The following is a 22,607-nucleotide window of genomic DNA, read 5'->3' on the forward strand; positions in this document are numbered from 1 at the left end:
GAGTTGACTAACTGAATACTTTTAGGAAAATCAAGTTCACATTATTTTCAAATTTACTTTGTCAACAGTGATGACAATTATGTAATACGTCCTCCCCGTAACTCTTAGATGAAAGGCAGGAAGTGGGAAATAATATATTGCTTGTTGCTGTTTTACTTAGTGGGTAAAAGCAAAACAACCCAATCATAAAATGCACACAGCTGTATCTAAAAGAAAAATGCAAACACAACTTAACCATACTTTATTTGACTGCATCTTATTTAGACAGCTTGCACATTTCAAATCCCATTAAATCTCTCTCCAAAAGGATATGGGACAATAGAAGAAAATTATGCAGCAATATCCAGTCAAACAGCAGTCCAATATTTTGAGATACACGTGATATTTTATAGATACTCAACTCATATCTGACGTCAATATAATTTATGGTTATGTTTTTACAAACCTGAAAGCCCTGTAACATTACAGCACTCATTTTAGTGATGTCATGGTGCACTGAAAAGTAACTCTGATGCACTACCAATTTGATTTTATCTATACTCCTGAAAAGTGATGAACTTCATGATTTTTAGACACCATAATAAATATACACATCCAGTCTTAGACATGTCAGCCAGTACCATAACACAGGGCAAGGTAAAGTTAAAACATGAAAAACAAACTGCTTTACATAGATTTGTCGAGCAAGTGGGAAGGGTAATTTGGGAAAGAGGCAGAAAATATTAAAATTGACTTTTTATTTTTTCTTATTTTGCTGGTTTCAACTTCAAAAACTACTGTATGGTTTCTGATCTGTGGACTTTGCTAAAGTAGTTTCATCCCAATGTACAGGAAATTATAATCAGCCCACACATCAAAAATGATAGTATACCCGTTAGCTTCTTCAATACTAACATATATAGCTTCATGGTAGCATGTATAAAAATGTTCAGCAGTACCAACTGCCAAACCAGTGTCAGTGGATAGTACAGTCAGTCCTAAAGAGGCAGCACCCCATTAAAAGAAAGTTGCACCTATTTTGCTCAGTTTTAGCCAAGTGAACCCATGCTATCGATTTCAAATAGAATTATTTTAAGCTTATTTAAGAAAAATAACAGCCTATTATCAAAAAGTAAATTACTGTTTGAGGCTACTTCAACCTGAATGGAGTCTTTCAGTGTTGGTGTTGGGTTTTCATGCTAGAGGTTAAAAATTTTAATCTACTTAAGTAAAAAAATTTTTGCATACCCAATTAAAGACATAAGGCATACACTGACATTTAACATACACCAAACAATATGGCAACCATCTGACTTTTTAGTCACACAGTTAACGTCATGTTTACAAACACCCAATCAGTTCAGTCAATTCGGCAATTTCAAAGGAAAAGGTCAGTATGATGGTTTCATTGCAATCTGGCAAAAACACTAAAATGGTTGAACCAATGACCTACCATCTATCTACTTTACAACCATCCCCATTATGATTCAAGCAAATATATGTTCATCAACCATTATGCATCAACCAGCAAGTCAAATATAAAGGAGTGAAATAAAATTTGATGACATAAATATGTTTTAGTTCAATTTCCTTCATATTAAATAAAAGCATCACTATAGTTGGTATTCTTCTAAATGCTAGTGCCTAAATGAAGTTTGACCAAAAACATACTGAAAAGCTGAGTACTGTGTGGTTACCATATTTTTATTATAACCAGTATCCTGCCCATTAAACTTTCACGAGCAATATAAAATGGAAAACATTGTCTTTAAAAATAAAGAACTATAAATAATCCCACCAGCAGAAAGTTTTTATTTTCAAATATAAATTGTGTATCTTTATTTTTAAAGTATTTGTTACTATGTTCACCTTCAAAACACTATACTGAGCAAAGAGCAGCTTTCCTTTAAAAAAAAAAAAAAAAAAGCAACAAACTTTCCTGAAAAGGGGCCTTTACCAACTGTTAATGGAGGTAGGGTTTTTAAAAATACAGTAATTAGAGCCACAAAATATATTCCAAACCAAATACTAGAGCAGAAGTAGAGTATATTCAAATGAAAACAACAACAACAGATTCCTACAGTTTTCACAGAGAATGAATCTTTTTTCTTAAGGGTACCTAGGTTTTCCAGTTAAATAAATTATCTATCACAGGTTTACTGACTCAATTGAAAGCAATTAACTTTAAAATTTGTTACATTGCACTGATTGGCCAAAACACAATGTAACTAATAAACATGGTGGCGGTTAAGAAAACCCACAGAACTCATTCCAAAAAAGATTTTCATTTCCCCCTTTTGTTTTTCTGGCAGAAGAAAAGCAAAGCTCCCCTAAGAATTTGCTCATACAAGTGAAAAAAAAAATAAAGCAGCTTAAAATGGATACAATGCACCTTGAAATTTATTTCCAAGACCAAGAACCTAAAGGGAAGCATTTTAAGAAATGAAAGCAATGTGAATCCAAATCAAGTGGGAAAAACAAATTCAGCTACTTTGTAAAAGCTGTTCTTCCCAGCGTAGCAGTAATTTTGATTAAATAAAATCATATCAATTTACACTAATTTTCTATTCTTTTCCAAAACTTCCCTTACTCTCAAAAGAAAAAGTGCATCTAAAACCCAGCAATTCCCGGCTCCATCAACTTTTCTTATCTCTTTTGAGCCATTTCTCAATTTTCCAAGTAGATTCAACTTGTTACTGTAAGGAAAAAGGGACTTCTAAAGTAAACCATTCTGTTATTCACCTGAAAAAAAGTATCCAAATTATAAAAATCTGAAATAATTTATTATCAAATTTAGAATTTAAATAAAAACAAAAGTTTGCTTGCAAAGGCCTTAAAGAAAGGGAAAAGATAGCATGCATTCAAAAACTAGAGATGAAGACAAATATACCTATCTACACAGGCACTGGCAGACAAAATTTAATTGTTACCTTTACTCATTGTAAGACATACCCCACCCTACATTTTTTTCATTCACTAATCACTGAGGTACCAATATTCAAGAATGGAAAATTTAATATTGAAAAAATTAAACCTAAAACTGAAGCATCTTCTCCCTCACCCCCTTCAGAAAACTAGGGCAGGTTTTGTGTGAAATGTTAGTATACTTAGAGACTTTTACAATCCACATTGGCTTTTTTAAGGAACAAAAATTATGTTCCACTTACTGGTTCTGTGAAAAAATGATCACTGTGTAAATAACATTGTCAGCAGACTTTGCAAATGAACACATAAATCTTGGCTATCAACTGGCACATCTTGTTGGTACCAAAAGAACTCCTGAAGTTTAAAACAATCTTTTAATTCAGAACAAATGCGCCATGCCAAAGTGCAACAAATATTGTGCGACACTCAATGAGACACTGACAGATAAGAGCTGCATGGAAATTACTAAATCCACCTGCAAAGCAATTCTGTACAAATTGCATTGCATGCAAAGGTCGATTCTGTGTGGTTGAAAGTTGTTTCTCGATGTCGGTTTCTCAACGCAGCCACAGTTTAAGTCGCAGTGCATCAACTCCATTTAAATAGTATCTGAACAGCCTCTTATCTCGAACAAAACCAAGATTTTCATAAAGTTTCAAAGCAGACTTATTTGTTATTTCGGTTTCCAAAACAACCTTCAAAGAAATGAGAAAAAAACTAAGTTATAATTACATAATTTGAAAAATCACTTACCAAGTAAACAATTTTTCAAAAATCATATGTTATTTTAAAAATTGATAGTGAAAACAATAAATAATATACAGAAAGAACTCAAAAATAGTCATCAAAATTGTAATATTATATTTGGGTCAAGGGCTTGGAGGACCACTGGAGATGTATCTTCTGTTCTACTGATTTTTGTGATGTTTGAAATTTTTAGCAATGAGAGTATGTTTTATACTAAAACGAAGATTAATTATTTCCCTGTGGGGAAAGGTAAAATGACTAAGGATGAAAATAAAATCAACAATCAAAAGTACTGGTTTATTTCCTTAAACTGATAAGCTATATTATTATAAGCAGCTATTCATATTGACTTCCAACTTCCATATTTTCATTAATATGTCATTTATCCTGGTAATAACTACAATATTTGTCTGGAGTCTAGACCAGAGTCTGCAAACTATAGACTTTGGGCCAAATGCGCCTGCTGTCTGTTTTGTAAATAAAAGTTTTAGTCAAACAGCCACGTTTATTTGTTTACATGATGTCTGTGGCGGTTTTCTCAATACAAGGGCAGAGCTGAGCAGTTGCCACAAAGACCTATGGTCCACAAAGCCTAAAATAATTACTAATGGGCCTTTTACCAACAGTGTTTGCTGAATCCGGACAAGAGGTATTCAAAATGTTAGAGTGTCTCATAATCACCTAAAGGGCCTGTTAAAATAGATTGCTGAGCCCCACACCCAGCGTTTATGAGTAGGTTTGCAGTAGGACACAAGAATCTGCATTTTCAACATTTTAAAATTGCCAGATGATGATGTTGCTGCTGGTCAAGGGACATTTTGAGAACCACTGGTCTAAACAGTACCTCAACTTATATCCAAAATTGAACTCATAATCTGCTCTTCCTCCACAATTCTGTATCTCAGTAAACAGGATCACCATCCCACCACATCAGTGCCTCAAACCTGAAACCCAAGAGTCATTTTTGAACCTCACTCCTCTCCAACCACCTATATGCATCCAAGCACTGATTATTGTCAATTCTCCCTCTTAAATCTCTAAGTAGTCCTCTTTTTTCTATGCTCGATACACCACAGTACAAGCCGCCATCAACTCCTAACTCAAGAGGTCTCCCATTCTCTATAGAGTTAGGGTGATGCTCTTGTTAATTCTCTACTTAAAACTGTTTATTGATTCCCTCTTGTCCTCAAGAGAAAGTCCACAATCTAAAAACAATATCAAGAGACATAAAAAGTCCATCAATATACTGCCCTCAGCTTTGCTTTAGGTCTCTTTCTTGCTTTCCATGCTCGGCACTGAATTTTCAGTTTCTGGAACCAACCATGATCTCTCCCACCTGAGACCATTCAAATAAACTGTTCTCTCTCTGGAAGCATGCTCTTCCTATCCTCCTCTCTTTTGGCCCTACCTTGTCACTTCCAGATTGGGGACAGTGCCCCTTTCCTTTTATATCACCCAGCAGCATTCTGCACTGTTCCTATGACACATTCTTATTCAACATTTGATGAGTGGTATGTCATCTCTCCTAGCTGGTAAACCCAACAACAGCAGGGACCAATGCTAAATCTAAACCTTTAAAGGATCTAAAATGAAGTAATTAGTTCAGGATGAAGAAAATAAATACGCTCCTAAGAAAACCTAAAATAAAAGTTGTACAGGAAATAAACTGGTTTAAGATAAGTAAACGTCAATTTCTCTCTGCACTTAAAAAATCACAATTTGGCCAGGTGCAGTGGCTCATGTTTTGGGAGGCCAAGGCGGATCACTTGAGCCCAGGAGTTTGAGACCAGCCTAGGCAACGTGGTGAAAACCCATCTCTACAAAAACTTTAAAAGGTAGCCAGGTTTGGTGGTGTGTGCTTATAGTCTCAGCTACTTAGCCGGGCAGAGGTGGGAGGATCATTTGAGCCCAAGGGGTTGAGGCTGCAGTGAGCTGTGAGTGCACCACTGCACTCTAGCCTGGGCGACAAAGCGAGACTGTCTCAAAAAACAAATTAAAATACTCACACATACACACACACAAAATTAAATTTCTAGTAACGTATGTCATACTAGAGTCTGTAACACCTCAGTCTGGTCAATACAAGTTTTTAGTTTTTAACAATTCTCTTGGGTAATTCCTGCAATTCTGTTATTAGGTCCAGCACCTAATTATAGCTAAAACGTTAAATCAAAGCAATTTAATATGAGAAACACTAAAGTCACAACAACTCAAAACTTGGAATTGATTTCAAATAAAAAGTGACAATTTTAAAATATGACAGCTAATATTTATTGGAGCTGTACTATGTGCAATGTAAAGCATTCTATATGCATTATGTAGCTTTATTTTCACAATAACCTTAAGAAATTGATGTGGTTATCCATTTTACAGATGAATAAAACTCAAGGCCACCAATAGAGCAAGGACAAAACAGAGTCCAATTATGAACTAAAGTTTAATAGTAACTACCCTACTGTACCTCTCCCCTGATTATTTCCCAAAGTAAAGCACAGAGACCAGGAAATCTAACCTACTTAAGACAAGATGAAAGGGATTCTAAGTCCACCATCATTAATATTCAGCAATCTAAAATATTCCAAACACATCTGAGGCTACCACCACTACACAAATACACACTTGAGATGTGGTTAAGAACTGAGTTCAAGTTTGTTGGCATCCTAATACATTAATGAAATGAGGCTCAATTACATAGAGAAAAAATTACACCAAGGTCTTACTCAGTTAAAATGTAAAGATTCTCCTGGCACACTCATATTTTCTAAACAAAGTGATTCTTTCTTTAGAAAATTATTTGACACAACAGAAAAATGCCAGGATAAAGTAACTAATTTTTAATTCTCAAATTCTTATAAACATATTAAAAGAATATCTGGATTTATATTAGAAATTCACCATAAAACGAGGTTATTTTGGTCCTAAAGAAACTTGACAGAGTTGAATTCTACTTAACAGCGAAAAAAAATTACAGTGAAATTCCACTGATCCTCTTTGCGACAGTAACAGACCATTATCAGGATAAGCCAAACCATTACAAAACATTACTGTTTAAGGTAGTATTTTTTAATACTGTAGGCTGGAAGCTCCTGGAGGGCAGGCTTGTTCATTGCTAGAACTTTAGCACTACCACACTGTCTGGCACCTAGAAGCCCTTCCACTGCTATTTGCTGAATGAACAACAAACAGTACTGCTCTTCACAACATCTCTTTAAGATCAGAATTAACATCATGTTGCACAGACAAAGAGAAAGACCAGAAAAAGTTAAACAGCCTGCCTACAATCATACAACTGCCAAGTGACAGAAGATAAATACGGAAACCAGGCTTCTCATACTCAGTTATTAGGCCAAACTACTCACCCAAAATCCTTGCAGTTTAGCTAACCCCACTGTATTCTGTTCTTTACCTTGCAGCCTCTATCACATAGCAAAATATTTCCAGTGAAACTAAAGATGTTTTTTATATATATACATATATATAATTAGTAAATACTTAATAAACATAATAAATATAGTCTAATTAAAAAGCTAAAATGTAATCTTTTATATCATGGGGGAAAAAGAATGACTGTACCTTTTCTAAGTTGGACTTTTCTAACTTAGAAAAATATAAGTTATTTCAAAAAATAACTTAGATCTCCTTGTGGCTCCTAATAATCTAATGTAGTCATTAGTGCTAATGTGATCTATTTTATTCTTTTAATTGTACAAAATACAGTCAGCTACCAGATTATCTGTCTAAAAATTACCAAAATGTCTTTTGCATTACCTTTATATTGCTAGAAATAAATAGCATTAGGTAGGTCAAGCAAATCAGGTTGTAGGGAAAGTCATGGGTTTGAATAGCAGATTGTAAACAGTCGGCAACAAGTTACATAGCATGCTATTTACAGAAGAAACTGTCTAGTAAAAATAAAAAATGTATGCAACAAAAAAAGAAAGGAAAGAAAACACCAAATTGGATGTGTGATACTGTTTGGCTGTGTCTCCACCCAAATCTCATCCTGAATTCCCATGTGCTGTGGGAAGGACCCGGTGGGATGTAGCTGAATCATGGGGGCAAGTCATTCCCGTGCTGTTCTCATGAGTGAATTAAGTCGCACGAGATCTGATAGTTTTAAAAAGCGGAATTCCCCTGTACAAGCTCTTTTCTCTTTGCCTGCCACCATCCACGTAAGATGTGACTTGTTCCTCCCTTGCCTTGTGCCAGGATTGTGAGGCTTCAATCCAATGTGGTATTCTTTCTTTTGTAAACTGCCCAGTCTGAGGTATGTCTTTATCAGCAAGGTGAAAACAGACTAATACAACGTGCTAGAAGGGTAGGTAGTGAACTTTCTTCTTCTGTTTCTCAAGTTTTCTGTAATGTTCATTATGGTTTTTCAATGGAAAAAATGTCTTTAATGTAAATAAGCAAAAATTAAATGACATGGTTTTCAACTGAAAATATTTTAAGATACTATAAATTTAAATTCCATTAAGAAATCCTAATTCCACTGTATTCTGATCAGTTATCTCTGGCTATTCATATCACAGTAATCGACCTAAAACTCTTTTTTTTTCTTTTTGGTGAGACGGCGTTTTGCTCTGTCCCCCAGGCTGGAGCGCAGTGGCACGATCTCGGCTCACTGCAACCTCTGCCTCCTGGGTTCAAGCAATTCTCCTGCCTCAGACTCCCCAGTAGCTGGGATTACAGGCACACGCCACCACACCTGGCTAATTTTTGTATCTTTTTAGTAGAAACGGAGTTTCACCATATTGGCCAGGCTGGTTTCGAACTCCTGACCTCGTGATCCACCCACCTTGGCCTCCCAAAGTGCTGGGATTACAGGCATGAGCCATTGCGCCCAGCCTAAAACTCTTAAAATAAAAACAAAAACAAAAACAAAAAACAACTTGAAGTTTTCAGAGATTAAGATTTTAAGGATATCAATGGCTTAAACATCGAGGCACTATTCATCATATACTGATCAATCACCTGCCCAAATTCTAATTTACTTCGGGAAAAAAAGTACATAAATGTAAATGGCCAGCAAATAGGTTGATTTTAGGTACACAGATCCTACTTTAAAACCTACATCACAGAAAACTCATTCATTCTATATGTATTTACCTTATTCTTTCTTCTATTGTGAAACATGAACCTAAGATACTTGTCCTAGCTGCTACACATCTGGCAGCCAGAGCATGTGGGGGTGTAAACAAATTTAAGCCAGATCAGGACACTGGTAATGTATTTCTTACTCATGAAGTAACAAATCCACTTGTTTCCTCTTTTGATACTATAATTTTTTGTGTCAGCTCCAAATACATGGAAAATGAAAAAAAATTTTAGCTATACTGCTTTAACATATACCTAATTCTGATATGAAAAGTTGGGAAAATCACAGTAAGACAAAATGAAAACATCAACTAGACCAGGAACAGTGCAGCATTATTTGGAGAAAAACATTATCTACCTTTCAATTCTGTGGATTACTAATAACTCTGGCTGAATACTCTGAGCTTAAAATGACTAGTAACAACAAAGAACAATATAAACATGACTCAAGGTCACAAAATTCTGTAGACAGAATAGAAAGTGAAAATTGTTTGATGTGCACAGTAAGGTTTCACAGAGATTTCCAAAAGTATCTTTTTTTTTTTTTTTTTTTGGCCACAGAGCACAGTAAGGTTTCATGGAGATTTCCAAATGTATCTCTTTCTTTATGAGACAAAATCTCTGTCTCCCAGGTTAGAGAGCAGGGGTACAATCTTGGCTCACTGCAACCTCCGCCTCTAGGGTTCAAGTGATTCTCCTGCCTCAGGCTCCTGAGTAGCTGGGACTACAGGCGTGTGCCACCACGCCCAGTGAATTTTTGTATTTTTAGTAGAGATGGGGTTTCACCATGTTGGCCAGGCTGATCTCGAACTCCTGACCTCAACTGATCCGCCAGCCTTGGGCCTCCCAAAGTGCTGGGATTACAGGCATGAGCCACAGTGCCTGGTCAAATGTACCTCTATTAAAAGGTTCACAGATTTTAAAACCTTTATCTTTGTAAGAATTTTTAAAATAGCAGAATAACCTAAGTAGTAGAAAATCTAATTTAAAACCCTTCTCAAATGTCTTTCACAGATTTTCAGATAATTTGTCAAAATTTCTAAACCCTTTAAAAGGAAGGTTGGTCTAAATTAATGAAAGTGAAAGCACATAATTGCATTTTCATTAATCACCATATTTTTGGAGATTTATCATTTCAAAGGCATTTTAACAACTTGGTTAACCCTGAAGATGCCTTTTAAAAAAAAATGCTACTATGAACAAAAATAAGACAATTGGTGTTTTTAGAAAGCTTACAGAAAGCAGAGAGAAAGACAAGTTAACAGCAATACAAGTCAAAATTTAAAAGTGCTTAAACAAGAGAGAGAGGGGTACAAATATCATGCTGGAAGCACAGAACTAATCATTCAAAAAATATTTATGAAGCAGTTACTCTATCACAAATGTCACACTAAGCACCAAGAATACCGCAACAAACAAGAGAAGGCATCTCTGTCCTACACTGTGCTAAGGCACTGAACAAGTGAAATTAAGTGCAATAAATATTACAAAAAGAGTAACAAAAATAACAGAAAAAAGTGCAATGGATTCTGTCCAGAAAGATCAAGAAAAACTTAAAGGAGTTGTTGGTATTTGAATTGGGTCTTAAAGACTAAAGTATTTTAACATGGAAAGGAAAACCAGATAGCTACCAGAGCTTATAGAGTAAACAAGAGTTCATATGGCAAATTATTCGATCTGAATAACGTTGGACGCAGATAAGCAAACTTTTTATACCAAGAAAAAGTTATCTAATCAAGAGACAGAGGTATTCACAAACTGCAAAAACCATCCATTTAAAATTATACAAAAGGAAAAAGTTCACGAAGCTATTGATGTCAGCCTAAAGATTAAGTAATATTCATTGTTTCAAAAGAAAAAATGAATGAATCAGCATTAGCTTTTTAGGCTGGAAATGCATACCATAAAATGTATCATTAATTTAAAATTTAACCTTGAGACCAAAACAATACAAATGTTCGTATCATTCCTGAGAACTTCCAATGAAAAGCCAACACTAGGCCGGGCGCGGTGGCTCAAGCCTGTAATCCCAGCACTTTGGGAGGCCGAGACGGGCGGATCACGAGGTCAGGAGATCGAGACCATCCTGGCTAACACGGTGAAACCCCGTCTCTACTAAAAAATACAAAAAACTAGCCAGGCGAGGTGGCGGGCGCCTGTAGTCCCAGCTACTCGGGAGACTGAGGCAGGAGAATGGCGTAAACCCGGGAGACGGAGCTTGCAGTGAGCCGAGATCCGGCCACTGCACTCCAGCCTGGGCGACAGAGCGAGACTCCGTCTCAAAAAAAAAAAGAAAAGCCAACACTATCCAAACCTTTGATCAGTTAAAGAAAAGCACACAGCCTGCCTCAAAGGAGTGACTTAGGATAGCAAGTAGGATAACTCAGAAAAAGTTTCATCATAGGAACATAATACTCTCTGCTCTTAACACCCCTGTTCACTGGATCTCTCTACTCTGCGGAAGATCAAAACATGATCTATTATCCCAAAGATTTCTCCCAGCTGTTAAGCAACTTTGGTGAAACCTGACTTTTCTCGATGAGCTGACAAGCAGTGTGGCTATGGTCCAAACATGGACCTATACCTCATGAACATATCCGATCCAATTCTCTCCTCAAAATTTCAGTTACCAGTCATGTAAAACTTTGGCTACTGCATTTTAATATTAAAAGCTGTGAACAATGTGAGATCCTTTGACACCTGTGAATTATTTCTTTGGAGTAAAATTAGATATTTTTAAATCCCAGGATGACTTCACTGTGCCACCTATTATGTCTGGAGGCCTTCTCATATAACCACCACTTAGAGTGGATCCGTCAGAATAGAGCCTAGTGTGAACAAGAAGCCTGAGAATGCTCAGCAGCAAATCTCAGTATTCTAATACAGAATTGTATTCATGAGACGTTGTTAAAAGAAAAAAGCAATTATTATTGCTAATAATCACTGAATAAGAATTACTTCATTTGTATTTTTAAAAACTATATATTTGCATATAGGTGCGTTTAAAAAATGAGAGAACGCATTTCAAACAGTTAACAGTAGCAAGAGGCCAGGAGCAGCGGCTCATGCCTATAATCACACTTTGAGAGGCTGAGGTGGAAGGATCACTTGAGGCCAGGAGCTGGAGTGGTCTCCAGCTGGACAACATAGCAAGACTCCCATCTCTACAAAACAAAAACAAAAACGACAACAAAAAAACAGTAGCTATCAATGGAAAGATGGATAAAGACTTGAAAAGCATGAGAAAGGCAGAAGGAACTTTGTTAACAAAAACACATGCACATATATCATATATGCTGTGTATAAATTTTGTACAAAAAAAATCCACTTCTTTTAAGTCACTAAAACAAATTATTAAGGTCAATATTTTGAAAAAAGTTACCCAATTTCACATATTTTGAGAATTCTCTAAGGCACATGTGACCTCTAATAATAACAATTGCTACTTCTATTACTCATAAAAGTACTAGTACAACTTTGCTCCTCCTCAGTCACCACTGCTATATTAAAGACATCTATACTTCTCTAGTTTATACTTGTTCCCTTCCACACTGTACAACAGTAAATGTTAACATTCCTAATCATCACCAATATTTATCAAGCACCTACTATATGTAGAAACACAGTGCAGTAGGATACAAAGAAATTGTATCTGCCATCAGACCTTACAAACAAGCTGAAGAGAGAAAATGCTCTTACATTAATGCGCAGCTAGCGCTACTCTTAAAAAGTGGTTGTCTTCCCCCTAGCAACATTGTCATTATTTAATTCCGAAAAGATTATTTTCAAGCGTGAAATGTCCTCCATATAGACTGATAGTTTTCCCACTGTTAGAAACTAAGGCCAATATGTAAGCAAATTATAACAGAGTCTATAATAAGAGCTACCTTAAAAAACTAATGATAAAGCCTCTGAATACCAAAATTGTGTACTGAAAATGTCTAAGATTCCACCCACTCATTTTGAAGAAATTTTAGCTCCATTTTAAAATTTGTTCTAGGTAAAAAATTCATGTTTTTAAATGGAATATAATTTTCCCCACAAGCTGCATTTGTGTAGTAAAACTGCAATGAAATCTGCAATAAATTACAAAATATTTATAAAAAATACCCAGTAAGAATAATGCCCAGAAAACAAGTATTAAACATTTTTAAAGACTTACCTCATCACAGTCTCCCTCAACCATGGCATATATAGCTTTCTTAACCAAGTTAGTACCTAGAATATAGATCTGAGTATTAATGAAGGAAAAATGTATTTCTTAAAGATAACCTAAATTATAATATTCATAAGCACAGAAATGTCAAATGCTAGTTTCTATCTTGAATCCAGATACAGATTATCTCAAATTAAGGGGGAAAAATTTTAGCTATAAGCTAAGAGAAGCCAATAGAACCTATACATAACAGTACGTTTCCTCTTGAAAGACCTATCTCCCAATATACTCCTTTTTCTCAGACATAATTATTCGCCGCAAGCAGGAGTTTGTTCTATTGTGTTTGAAAGTAGGAGGACAGGGAAAGAGAAAAAGACAAGATATGGTATGGCCAGAACAACCCAGGAACTCCCCGTGAGTTGGCCAGAACTTACTGCATAACCCGAGCTGATCTCACCAAAGATCTTCCAAACTCCCCTGGACACAAGGCACAAGACAACCTCATCAGAACTGCTGTTACCCACAGTAGGTTCCTATAAACTTTATAGTGAGCACGATGAAGTCTGGCACTCCCAGTGATGTCAGTGGTGTGTCTGTAAATGTCTAGCAAAATGTATCCTAGTTTAGGGTCAAATATAACTGGTATATTAAAAGGGAAAAAATTTGCCAAATCTGATTTTAAGAGCAGACAGACAAATTTTATTTAAAAACTCTTAGGCTGGGCGCGGTGGTACACGCCTATAACCCCAGCACTTCGAGAAGCCAAGGCAGGCAGATCACTTGAGGCCAAGAGTTCAAGACCAGCCTGGCCAACATGGTGAAACCCCGTCTCTATCAAAAATACAAAAAACTAGCCAGGCATGGTGGCTCACGCCTATAATCCCAGCACTTTGGAGGCCGAGGTCATGGCAAAACCCCGTCTCTATTACAAATACAAAACACTGGCTGGGTGCGGTGGCTCAGCCTATAATCCCAGCACTTTGAGAAGCCCAGGTGGGCGGATCACCGGAGGTCAGAAGTTCAAGACCAGCCTGGCCAACATGATGAAATCCCGTCTCTACTAAAAAATAACAAATTAGCCAGGCATGGTGGCGGGTGCCCATAATCCCAGCTACTCGGGAGGCGGAGGCAGGAAAATCACTTGAATACAGGAGGCGGAGGTCGCAGTGAGCCGAGATAGTGCCACTGCACTCCAACCTGGGCGACAGAGTGAGACTCTATCTCAAAAAAACAAAAAAACAAAAAATACAAAAAATTAGCCCAGGTGTGGTGGGGTATGCCTGTAGTCCCAGGTGCTTGGGAGGCTGAGGCACAAGAATTGCTTGAATCTGGGGGGCAGAGGTTGCAGTGAGCCGGGATCACGCCATTGCACTCCAGCCTGGGCAACAGAGCAAGACTGTCTCAAAAAATAATAAAATTGAATTAAAAACTCTTAATTTTCAAAGCATGCATACAAGTATGCGTACATTTTATGGCCCAAACAAAGTATGTCTGAAGGTCAGGATGCAACCCTAAAGCCACTGGTTTCTGCCCTCCAAACTAGCCAAACAATTGGCTATAATTTATCATGAGTCCTTATCAGTGTTTTTTAATGCATCAAAGGCTCAAACTTACTCCATAAAACAAGCCCAATTCATTAAAAATCTTAGTGGAAAGCTGTAACACTGTAATAAAGTCGGCTAAACCTAACATATTAAGTAAACCTATTTATAGTTACTTCTCATGATATCTAGGACTGTGTGAGAGTCTTAGGTTGGACAATAACATTTAATAGTTTTTAAAAAACGTAAGTGACAAAACTGCTAATGATTAAATACTGGTACAGGTATTAAACTTTTTTTATGAATACTCGCTAAAGCACATCACAAAATTTGACATGCTTAGACAAATGCTTGTCTACCCAATCCTCCATTGTGAACATAGAGCTACTAGGTCCTAGAGACTAGAAGAGTGGTTTTTTGAAACGGAATCTTGCTCTGTCACCCAGGCTAGAGTGCAGTGGCACACTCACTGCAACCTCCGCCTCCTGGGTTCAAGCGATTCTCCTGCCTCAGCCTTTTGGGTAGCTGGGGTTACAAGTGCCCACCACCGCGCCCGGCTAATTTTTGTATTTTTAGTAGAGACAGGGTTTTGCCACCTTGCCCAGGCTGGTCTTGAACTCCTGACCTAGTGATCCAACTGCCTTGGCCTCCCAAAGTGCTGGGATTACAGGCGTTAGCCACCGCACCCAGAGGCCTATTGAGTTTTATGGCGTTATTTAAATGACAAAAGTTATCTAATCCGGTGATAGAAGAGTGGTGCCTAATCAGGCTTACATCACAGTCACCCATGGAAGCTTCAGCCCCACCTCTGACAAGACAAACAAGAGTCTCAGGGTGAGGGGTCTAAATATGTTTTTAAACCACCCCACATGATTCTAAGGATCATTATAAATCATGAGTGTAAGATTAACTAAACATGTCAGGAAAAGTACACCCGATAAAAAATTAAGTTTGGGAATTATAAGAAACAATCAATTCTCATCTCCTGATCTTTTCTGAACTGCAATATACGGTTCATGACTAACACCAGTAATGGTAACAATTTTTCCATAATTTTGGCTTGATTGAGGTCCACTTAACCCAAATACAGACAAGTGCTTGAAGGCTGGGATGAAGGACCATCATAATGTAATTATAAATTGCAGTATTTCTTGTGTTACTTAGTATAATGCAAAACATTTTGAATGTGATTAAAAAAAAATCTGGAGGTAAAAACTGATGATCGGCTACTTGTTAAAAACTGTCAAAACATTAACAAAGAAAAAATTCATTTTAAGAACTTTTTAAAAATACCATTTAGAAATTAAAAATTATAAACCGCCTTTTCTTCCTTTAGTTTTTTCATTTCTACATACTTACATTTAAGTCTTTCATTTCAAAACACAAAAATGAAAATAGCTTAGCTTAGGCATTCTATGAAATAATATTTTTCTTACCAATGCCATTTCTCCTGTATTTGGAATCCACGGCTAACATGGCTATATAACCTCTGCGGAACATCTTTTTGTGCATATCCAACTTGCAAACGATGGCACCTACACACTCCTCCCCTACCATGGCCTTAAAAATAAACAAACAGTTATGAAGAATACATTGCCATCAGATACTGCACAATGATCCAGAGAAAACAACAACCAACCATTGGTAGGCATTTTTGACGGGGGGAAGAGATAACGGGAACTCTTACAAGAGAGCAGTCACAGAAGTTTCAGAAATCTAAATCCCCTAACTCCTTTAAATGTTCTAGTGTTAAAATTTCTCAATATTCTTTAAAACATGAATTATTTATGCTTACTATTAAAGCCTAGGGAAAAAAGACCAGATTTCCACAAGGTAAACATTCAAGTACTTTATAAAATTACGTATGAGGTGCTTATAATCACAATTATTTGCAACAAAGACCTAAGTTTCTGGAAGAGGAAATATGCAAAAACAAATTATTAGGACATAAAATATTGTAAAACTTGCCCATCAGCAGAATATAATTTTAAATAGTTAAATTTAGTAATAATGGCCAGGCACAGTGGCTCACACCTGTAAATCCAGCACTTTGGGAGACCGGGGCGGGCAGATTGCTTGAGCTCAGGGGTTTGAGATCAGCCTGGGCAACATGGCAAAACCCTGTCTCCACCAAAAACACAAAAATTAGCTGGGTGTGGTGGCATGTACCTGTAGTTCCTGCTACTTGGAAAGCTGAGATAGGAGGATGGCTTGAGCTGGGGAGGCAGAGGCTACAGTGAGCTGAGATCGTGCCAATGTACTCCAGCCTAGGTGACAGAGTGAGACCCCATCTCAATAAAATAAAAAAAGAAAAAAATTTAATGAAGTTTTAGTAAAAGCTACATATAATACATATTTACACCTGAATGGTAGATTGTGATCAGAAAAAAAAAATTTCAATTTTCAGAAAAAGCACAGTTTATAAGGCATTGATTAGATCATACCTAAAAGGTTTTTTGTTAATATATGTAAATATAGCATAGTCTCATTTTTAGGATACTCCTGACAGTGTGGTTAACTGTCATAAAGCTCTCAGAATACTTATAGTTCAAAATCAAAGCTTTATGTTAAAAGCTTTAATTTTACAGAAATTTCTATTTTAATAAAAATGTACAGCTTTCCAGAGTATTAAAAGCTACATGTTAAATTCTAATCATCCCCCATTTTCATTAAGATTTCTAGTGTTACCATTAAAAATGTTTTTCAAAAATTCCAATGCTGATAAAAAGTTCTAGTAACATGGTATTTCTGGTAATTATAAATACGGCAGTATCTCCAACTGTTTAAATAATGTGTCAGTAAGAAGTCTGTTTTCCATAAATTAGTTTTCAAGAAGAAGCTATTTCAACAAAAGCAGAAATGAGTTAAAAAATTAATAATGTCCAATTTATACTTAATACATATTTTAAATTTGTGACTTTTTTAGTCTGTCATTCTGTAAATTGATTAAGCCTTTAACTGTGGAGAAATCTTTTAGGCAAGAAAATTCTAATCCATTTCATGCAAACCTAAACTAGGTCAAAAATTCTTTTGAAGGAATATGAAATTCAACAACCCACGCTAATTCATTTCTGGTTTATCACACATTCCAAAACTATTTTGGGTCAATAAACCTCTGAAATGGCTATTTCTATTTTTTTTCCCTCACAATATATCAATCTTTTAAAAAATTTTTTTAAACAAAGACCTTAAGTATGCATAAAAATTGCCTTGAACAACTCTGAAAGCTTTTTCTGATCTGAAAATAACTCACTTCAAATATATGTGTGTATATACAAATACATATAAATACATACACATACATAAAATTATTACAGACCAAATGGTATATTTAAAAGGCTCAGAAAAAATTTTGGCCTGACCTCATAAGTCAGGCTCATGTGAAATGAAAACCTGTATTAGATCGATGATATAAACCTCAGAACAGCTACACCTTATAAACTATCCAAAAATGAGGAAAAATTAAAACAATACAACTGGACACTACTTTCAATCTGAACAGGAATTTCAAACAAATCTTTGTCCTTTGAGCATGGAATAAGCAAACAAAATATTGTATTAGTTCATTCTTAAGACCTGATTTCTTCCTAATTTAGAATCTGTAGGAGCAAAAATCAAGCTGTATGTATCATCTAAAAAGTCTAATATATCATACACCATAGAGATGATATTAGTAGTGAAGAAGACCAATGCTGCATTTTTTTCCTGATAAACCACTCGCGAATATATGGTACATTTACAGGAATCATTAAATTGCTTGTCAATTTTTCCTAATAAAAGCTCTGCACATACATTTGGAATTCATGCTATTAAATGTATTTTTTCAAGGATGGGAACTGAAAAATCCCTGGCAAGATTAAGACTTAACACTACAAGGCCAAAGGGTTGTCAGCCTATAAAACTATGAAAAATATGAAGTGAGAGATTCCCAAATTCTAGAACACTACAAATAGAAAACTGGAGGAAGCCAAAAAATTAAATTTAGAACAAATAAACGGAAGTACTATGTTACATCGCTGAGCAAAGTTTAAGAACTTCAAAAAGGTACCAACAACTGAAAATGTTGAAAAGAGGTAAAGATAAAATGGTTAAGTACAGAGTAACTGAAAGTGTCTCACATTTGTATTTTTTTTTTTTTTACATCTTTCACAATTAGGAAGAATCATAATAAGCTACCATTTTTGTTACTCAATCAAGTATTGGCAATTTTGTAAGGTTCAACCCCATATAGTCCATTGACCCATTACAGGTTATCCATAGAAAAAAGCAACATTTTGGAGGTTTCTAATCTCTTGAGATTGATGTTTGGAAGGGCAACTGTCACTTGGTGGAGATAACTTGCTGACACAATAATCTTCACTGAATGGATCAAGAGTATGTCATTTTTCAGGTTCTTATGTTACCATAATGAGAGGCCAGGAGAACTGGGTTCTAGCTTTACCCTTCTGTCAGTAAATATCTGGAGACTGAAACATTTTGAGTCACTTCGGTTCTTTTTTTCAATCAAAAACCAAAACAGAACAAAACCTAAGTTGGGCTGGATTATCTCTAGGATGCCTTTCAGTTCTAAAAGGTTATGATTTAAAATAAACATACACATTTACGCATTTGCATTTTTTTAAAAATAGTTCCTATGGGAAACTTAAATGTAAAAGTATGCCAAGACAAAGGTTTCAGTTTTAAATGGCCTGGTTGTTTTTTAACTACTGTTTTATTATTGTTTAATACCTCCTGATTCATACTGGCACTAGTAAATCTTATAGGTCAACCACTTGTGCATATCGCAATTTCTAGATATTCAGAATTTAATATTAAACAAACGAGCTACTAAAGGCTAACACACACATTAGCTGGTGAATTGGAAGGGTTCTACATAAAATCAAAACTAAAGTTTACTAATATTGTTGACCAGAGTCTAAAATGGCAGACAAGTTGAGAAAGGCTTAGGTAAACATCAGGACTCAAAAGTTGACTGAATATCATATACACAACAATTTCCTGGAATTGACAGAAAAACATCTATTTCAATTTGAAATGTGACTCAATCATCTGCTTCTGTGGGTTAACTTACAACTAAATCTACAATTTTTAGCAATTACAGTGGCATTTGATATGACATTTATAATAGTGCTATAAATCATTTTCTCATATTCACTGACATAGACATGTCTTAGAACTATTCTGATACAATGCTTAGAATACCGAAAGAGCAGTTTTCAAGAATATAAAATAGTACCCACAGTTTAAACAAATGTACTGAAGTTTAAGCAAAGTTAAGACAGAAAATAGAACTACCATTATCTACAATACCCAGGTTACATTTTCAAATTACCACCAAGCTAGATAATCAAAAAGACAGGGAAGTATTGTCAAAATATCTTGCAGGGAATTACTAAGTGAAACTAAGCCAATGCTAAAACACTAAGTAACGGTGGCTTTTCCCTTCACATATTATAAAATATTCCTTAAATGGATGTCATCTAGAAACAATATGCTTGTGAGCACATGATACAAAGCATACACCTGCAGTCAACAGTTAAGTTAAAGGGTTCATAGAGACTGAAATGGGCCAATATTATTGTGAAGAAATTACTGGTACTGCCAATACTATGTAAATTTTTTAAAACTGTCCAAAAGTTTTTCACCTACGTGTAATATTATTGTCAATTATAATTTACACAAGCCAGTGTTACTAGTGTTTGGCCACATCTTCAACCAGTTTCTTAAATTAAAAAAAATAAAATCAGATCGGTAACAATTTCACACTTAAGTTTTCTACATTCCAAAAAAGGGTATTTTGTTCAAGTTTCAGGAGTCTTTCAGCCACCAGAAGTGTTAGTAGCGCTTTCTGCAATGGAGTACCAGAAAGCAGGCTGGCTACAACTGTTAATTGTCCTGTTGAAGTAAAGGGAAACATCTCCATAATTACTGAAAATGCTTGTAAGATTTAATTCTCCAATATGGCCACACCAAGTTTGCTGACATTCATGTTCACCAAAACATGTTTATGCATACACTCTTCCCCGATTGTAGTTGTAACTGAGAGACTAAAAGGCCTCTATCCAAATAGAACCATGTTCAAATTAAATTACTGTGAAGTGTTTGAGGATGCGGGCGGGCAATTAAAGACGGTTAAACACGATTATAATCTAATGTAAACAAGACACAAGACCCCCACCCCAGTGAAACACGCCACCATACAGGCTTGCTGCAGTTACACTAGTATCACGTTAACCCGAATCATGAAGTCTTACCTTCAAAACAGTTTCATTAAATAACTAGGAATGTGTACACGCACTTGACATCATATAACGTACTATGATAAGCAGCAGGAGATATCCACTGCCACACTCTGGGCCCTCGCTCCCTGCCTCGCACAGTCTGGATCACTGCTGGGTTCACCCTCTTTTTATTCTATCCACTTACCAAGAAGCACAGCTGTGGCCAGTTGTGGATAAAATATCTATAGGTATAAATGGAGTAGGGTTCGGACAGATCTTTGGTGATCAGTCTCATGATATCGGGCATTTGTAGCTCGGATTCATATCGGACATATCGTATCGTCCGATCCTCTCCAGGCTCAACCTCCCTGCCCGAAGGGCTTCTTAAGCTGCAGTCGGCGGTCAGGGACGAAGACAGCAGCCGCACCTGCTCGTCTTCCTCCTCTTCCTCCTGCTCGGTGCCCTCGGCCAGTCCATTGCGGGCCGCCGCGGGATCGCTCGCCGCCGCTGCCTCCGCCGGGCTGGGGACCGCAGTTCTTGCATTATTAGAGAGGGAGTGAGGGGGCCTCTCCCCCGAGTGTACCCCGGCTCCTTTTGTTGCAGTCGCTCTGGGGCCTCCGTCAGGGGTGGCCGTGGTCGCGGCCACCTCGGCTACGCTCAGGACCTTGCTCTTGAGGGAGGCGGCCGCCCGGAGGTGCCGCAGTTCGGGGCTAATCAATCCGTTGAGCTGCTGCTGCTCCTGCGGCGGCTGAGGGCAGCGGAGGCACGGATGCCCCTTGGTCGCCACCGTCGTCGACTCCCCGCCCGCCGGGCTCCTGCCGCCGCCGCCGCCTTCGTGCTCCTCGTCGTCCTCCTCGTCCTCGCTGCAGCAGGCGAGGGCGGCCCCCGCCGGGAAGGGACAGTGGGGCTCGGCCGCCGCCGGGGCCGGAGGTGCTGGTGGTGGGAGGAGGCTGCTAGGCCCAGGCGGTACCTCCGCCATCCTAGAAGCGACACAGACCGAGAGGGGAGGCCATGAAACCCGGCCGAAGAGCGCGGAAAAGAGGGGGCGGCGGGTGGGGGGCGGCCGAGGTGGGGGGAACAAAGACAGAAACCGTCCCTCACGGAGCTGCCCCCCCAATTCCGCGCCCCCCCCCCCCCCGCTCTTCAGCGCCGCCCAGCTGCTCAACCGGCTACCGTCCCCGTCCGCCCGGGCCCACCCGCCAGCCCTGTCACTCGCGGCCCCTCCCCGTCCCCTCCTCGCGGCTCACCCCGCACGGGTCCCCGCCGCCGCTGCCGCCACTCCTCTTCCTCAGCCACTGCGGCCGCCTCCTTCGCAGCCGCGGCCGCCTCCACAGCCGCCAAGGCTCTCACTCAGCCGCCGTCGCCGTAAAGCGCCTCGGCTGTTACCCCGGGTAAAGTTTCCTGGGCCTGGCTTTACGACACTTCCCTGCCTGCCGGCTGCCCCGGCCAAGAGAGAGGGGCGTGGAGGGAGGTGACCTGTGGAGGGGCGGGGACGAAGGTGTCTCCTGCGGGCTGCGGGGAAGGCCGCGTGGTAGTGGTGGGGCTGTGGGGCCGGGAAGTTGCAGAGGGCTTTGGAGTCACAGCCTCCCAAACCCTTCTCCTCGGTTCTGGGGCGCCTCAACCCGTGGTGCTTGCCACGCGGGGCCGGGGAGGGATGGACCGGGCAGGGGCTCCCTGCTTCAAGTCTACCGTGCACTGGGAGCTGTAGCGAATCTCGCCAATTCGGGGCCTGTGGAACCAGCCGTTTACAAGTCACCTAAAAATGCCTTTTTAAAGCTGCACAGCGTTTAATGTTTGCCCTGACCAGGGGCAAGGAGGATGGGGGAGGAGCAATTAAAAATGGAGCAAATCAGGGAAGCCGACCGAAAAGGAAAGGAAGCTTTGAGCTGTGAAAATATGGGGATGGCTGTCGAAACGTGGTCGTTTGCAGTTTGAATTAAG

At 38.2% G+C, this 22,607-nt stretch overlaps 1 protein-coding gene across 1 annotated transcript; it reads right to left on the reverse strand.

The window, feature by feature from the left end:
- Positions 1 to 215: 215 nt before the first annotated feature.
- Positions 216 to 22,061, reverse strand: NAA30 (N(alpha)-acetyltransferase 30, NatC catalytic subunit). The gene is made up of 5 exons (XM_009211598.2): positions 21,914 to 22,061; positions 20,872 to 21,646; positions 15,882 to 16,005; positions 12,911 to 12,966; positions 216 to 3,599 (listed from the first exon to the last, which is right to left on the reverse strand). Exons 2-5 carry the CDS (start codon positions 21,643 to 21,645, stop codon positions 3,462 to 3,464), a joined length of 1,092 nt encoding a protein of 363 aa, XP_009209862.1. The 5' UTR covers position 21,646; positions 21,914 to 22,061; the 3' UTR covers positions 216 to 3,461.
- Positions 22,062 to 22,607: the final 546 nt, after the last annotated feature.

The sequence above is a fragment of the Papio anubis genome, chromosome 7 (genome assembly GCF_008728515.1).
Source record: "Papio anubis isolate 15944 chromosome 7, Panubis1.0, whole genome shotgun sequence".
Lineage (NCBI taxonomy): Eukaryota > Metazoa > Chordata > Mammalia > Primates > Cercopithecidae > Papio > Papio anubis.

Coding starts and splice junctions, on each gene's coding strand:
- NAA30 (XM_009211598.2), bottom strand. CDS start 21,645: ATGGCGGAGGTACCGCCTGGGCCTAGCAGCCTCCTCCCACCACCAGCA. Junction 16,006..20,871: donor GGCCACAGCTGTGCTTCTTG/GTAAGTGGATAG, acceptor TTTATTTTTAAG/GCCATGGTAGGGGAGGAGTG. Junction 3,600..12,910: donor TTGAGGGAGACTGTGATGAG/GTAAGTCTTTAA, acceptor ATTTCTTTGAAG/GTTGTTTTGGAAACCGAAAT.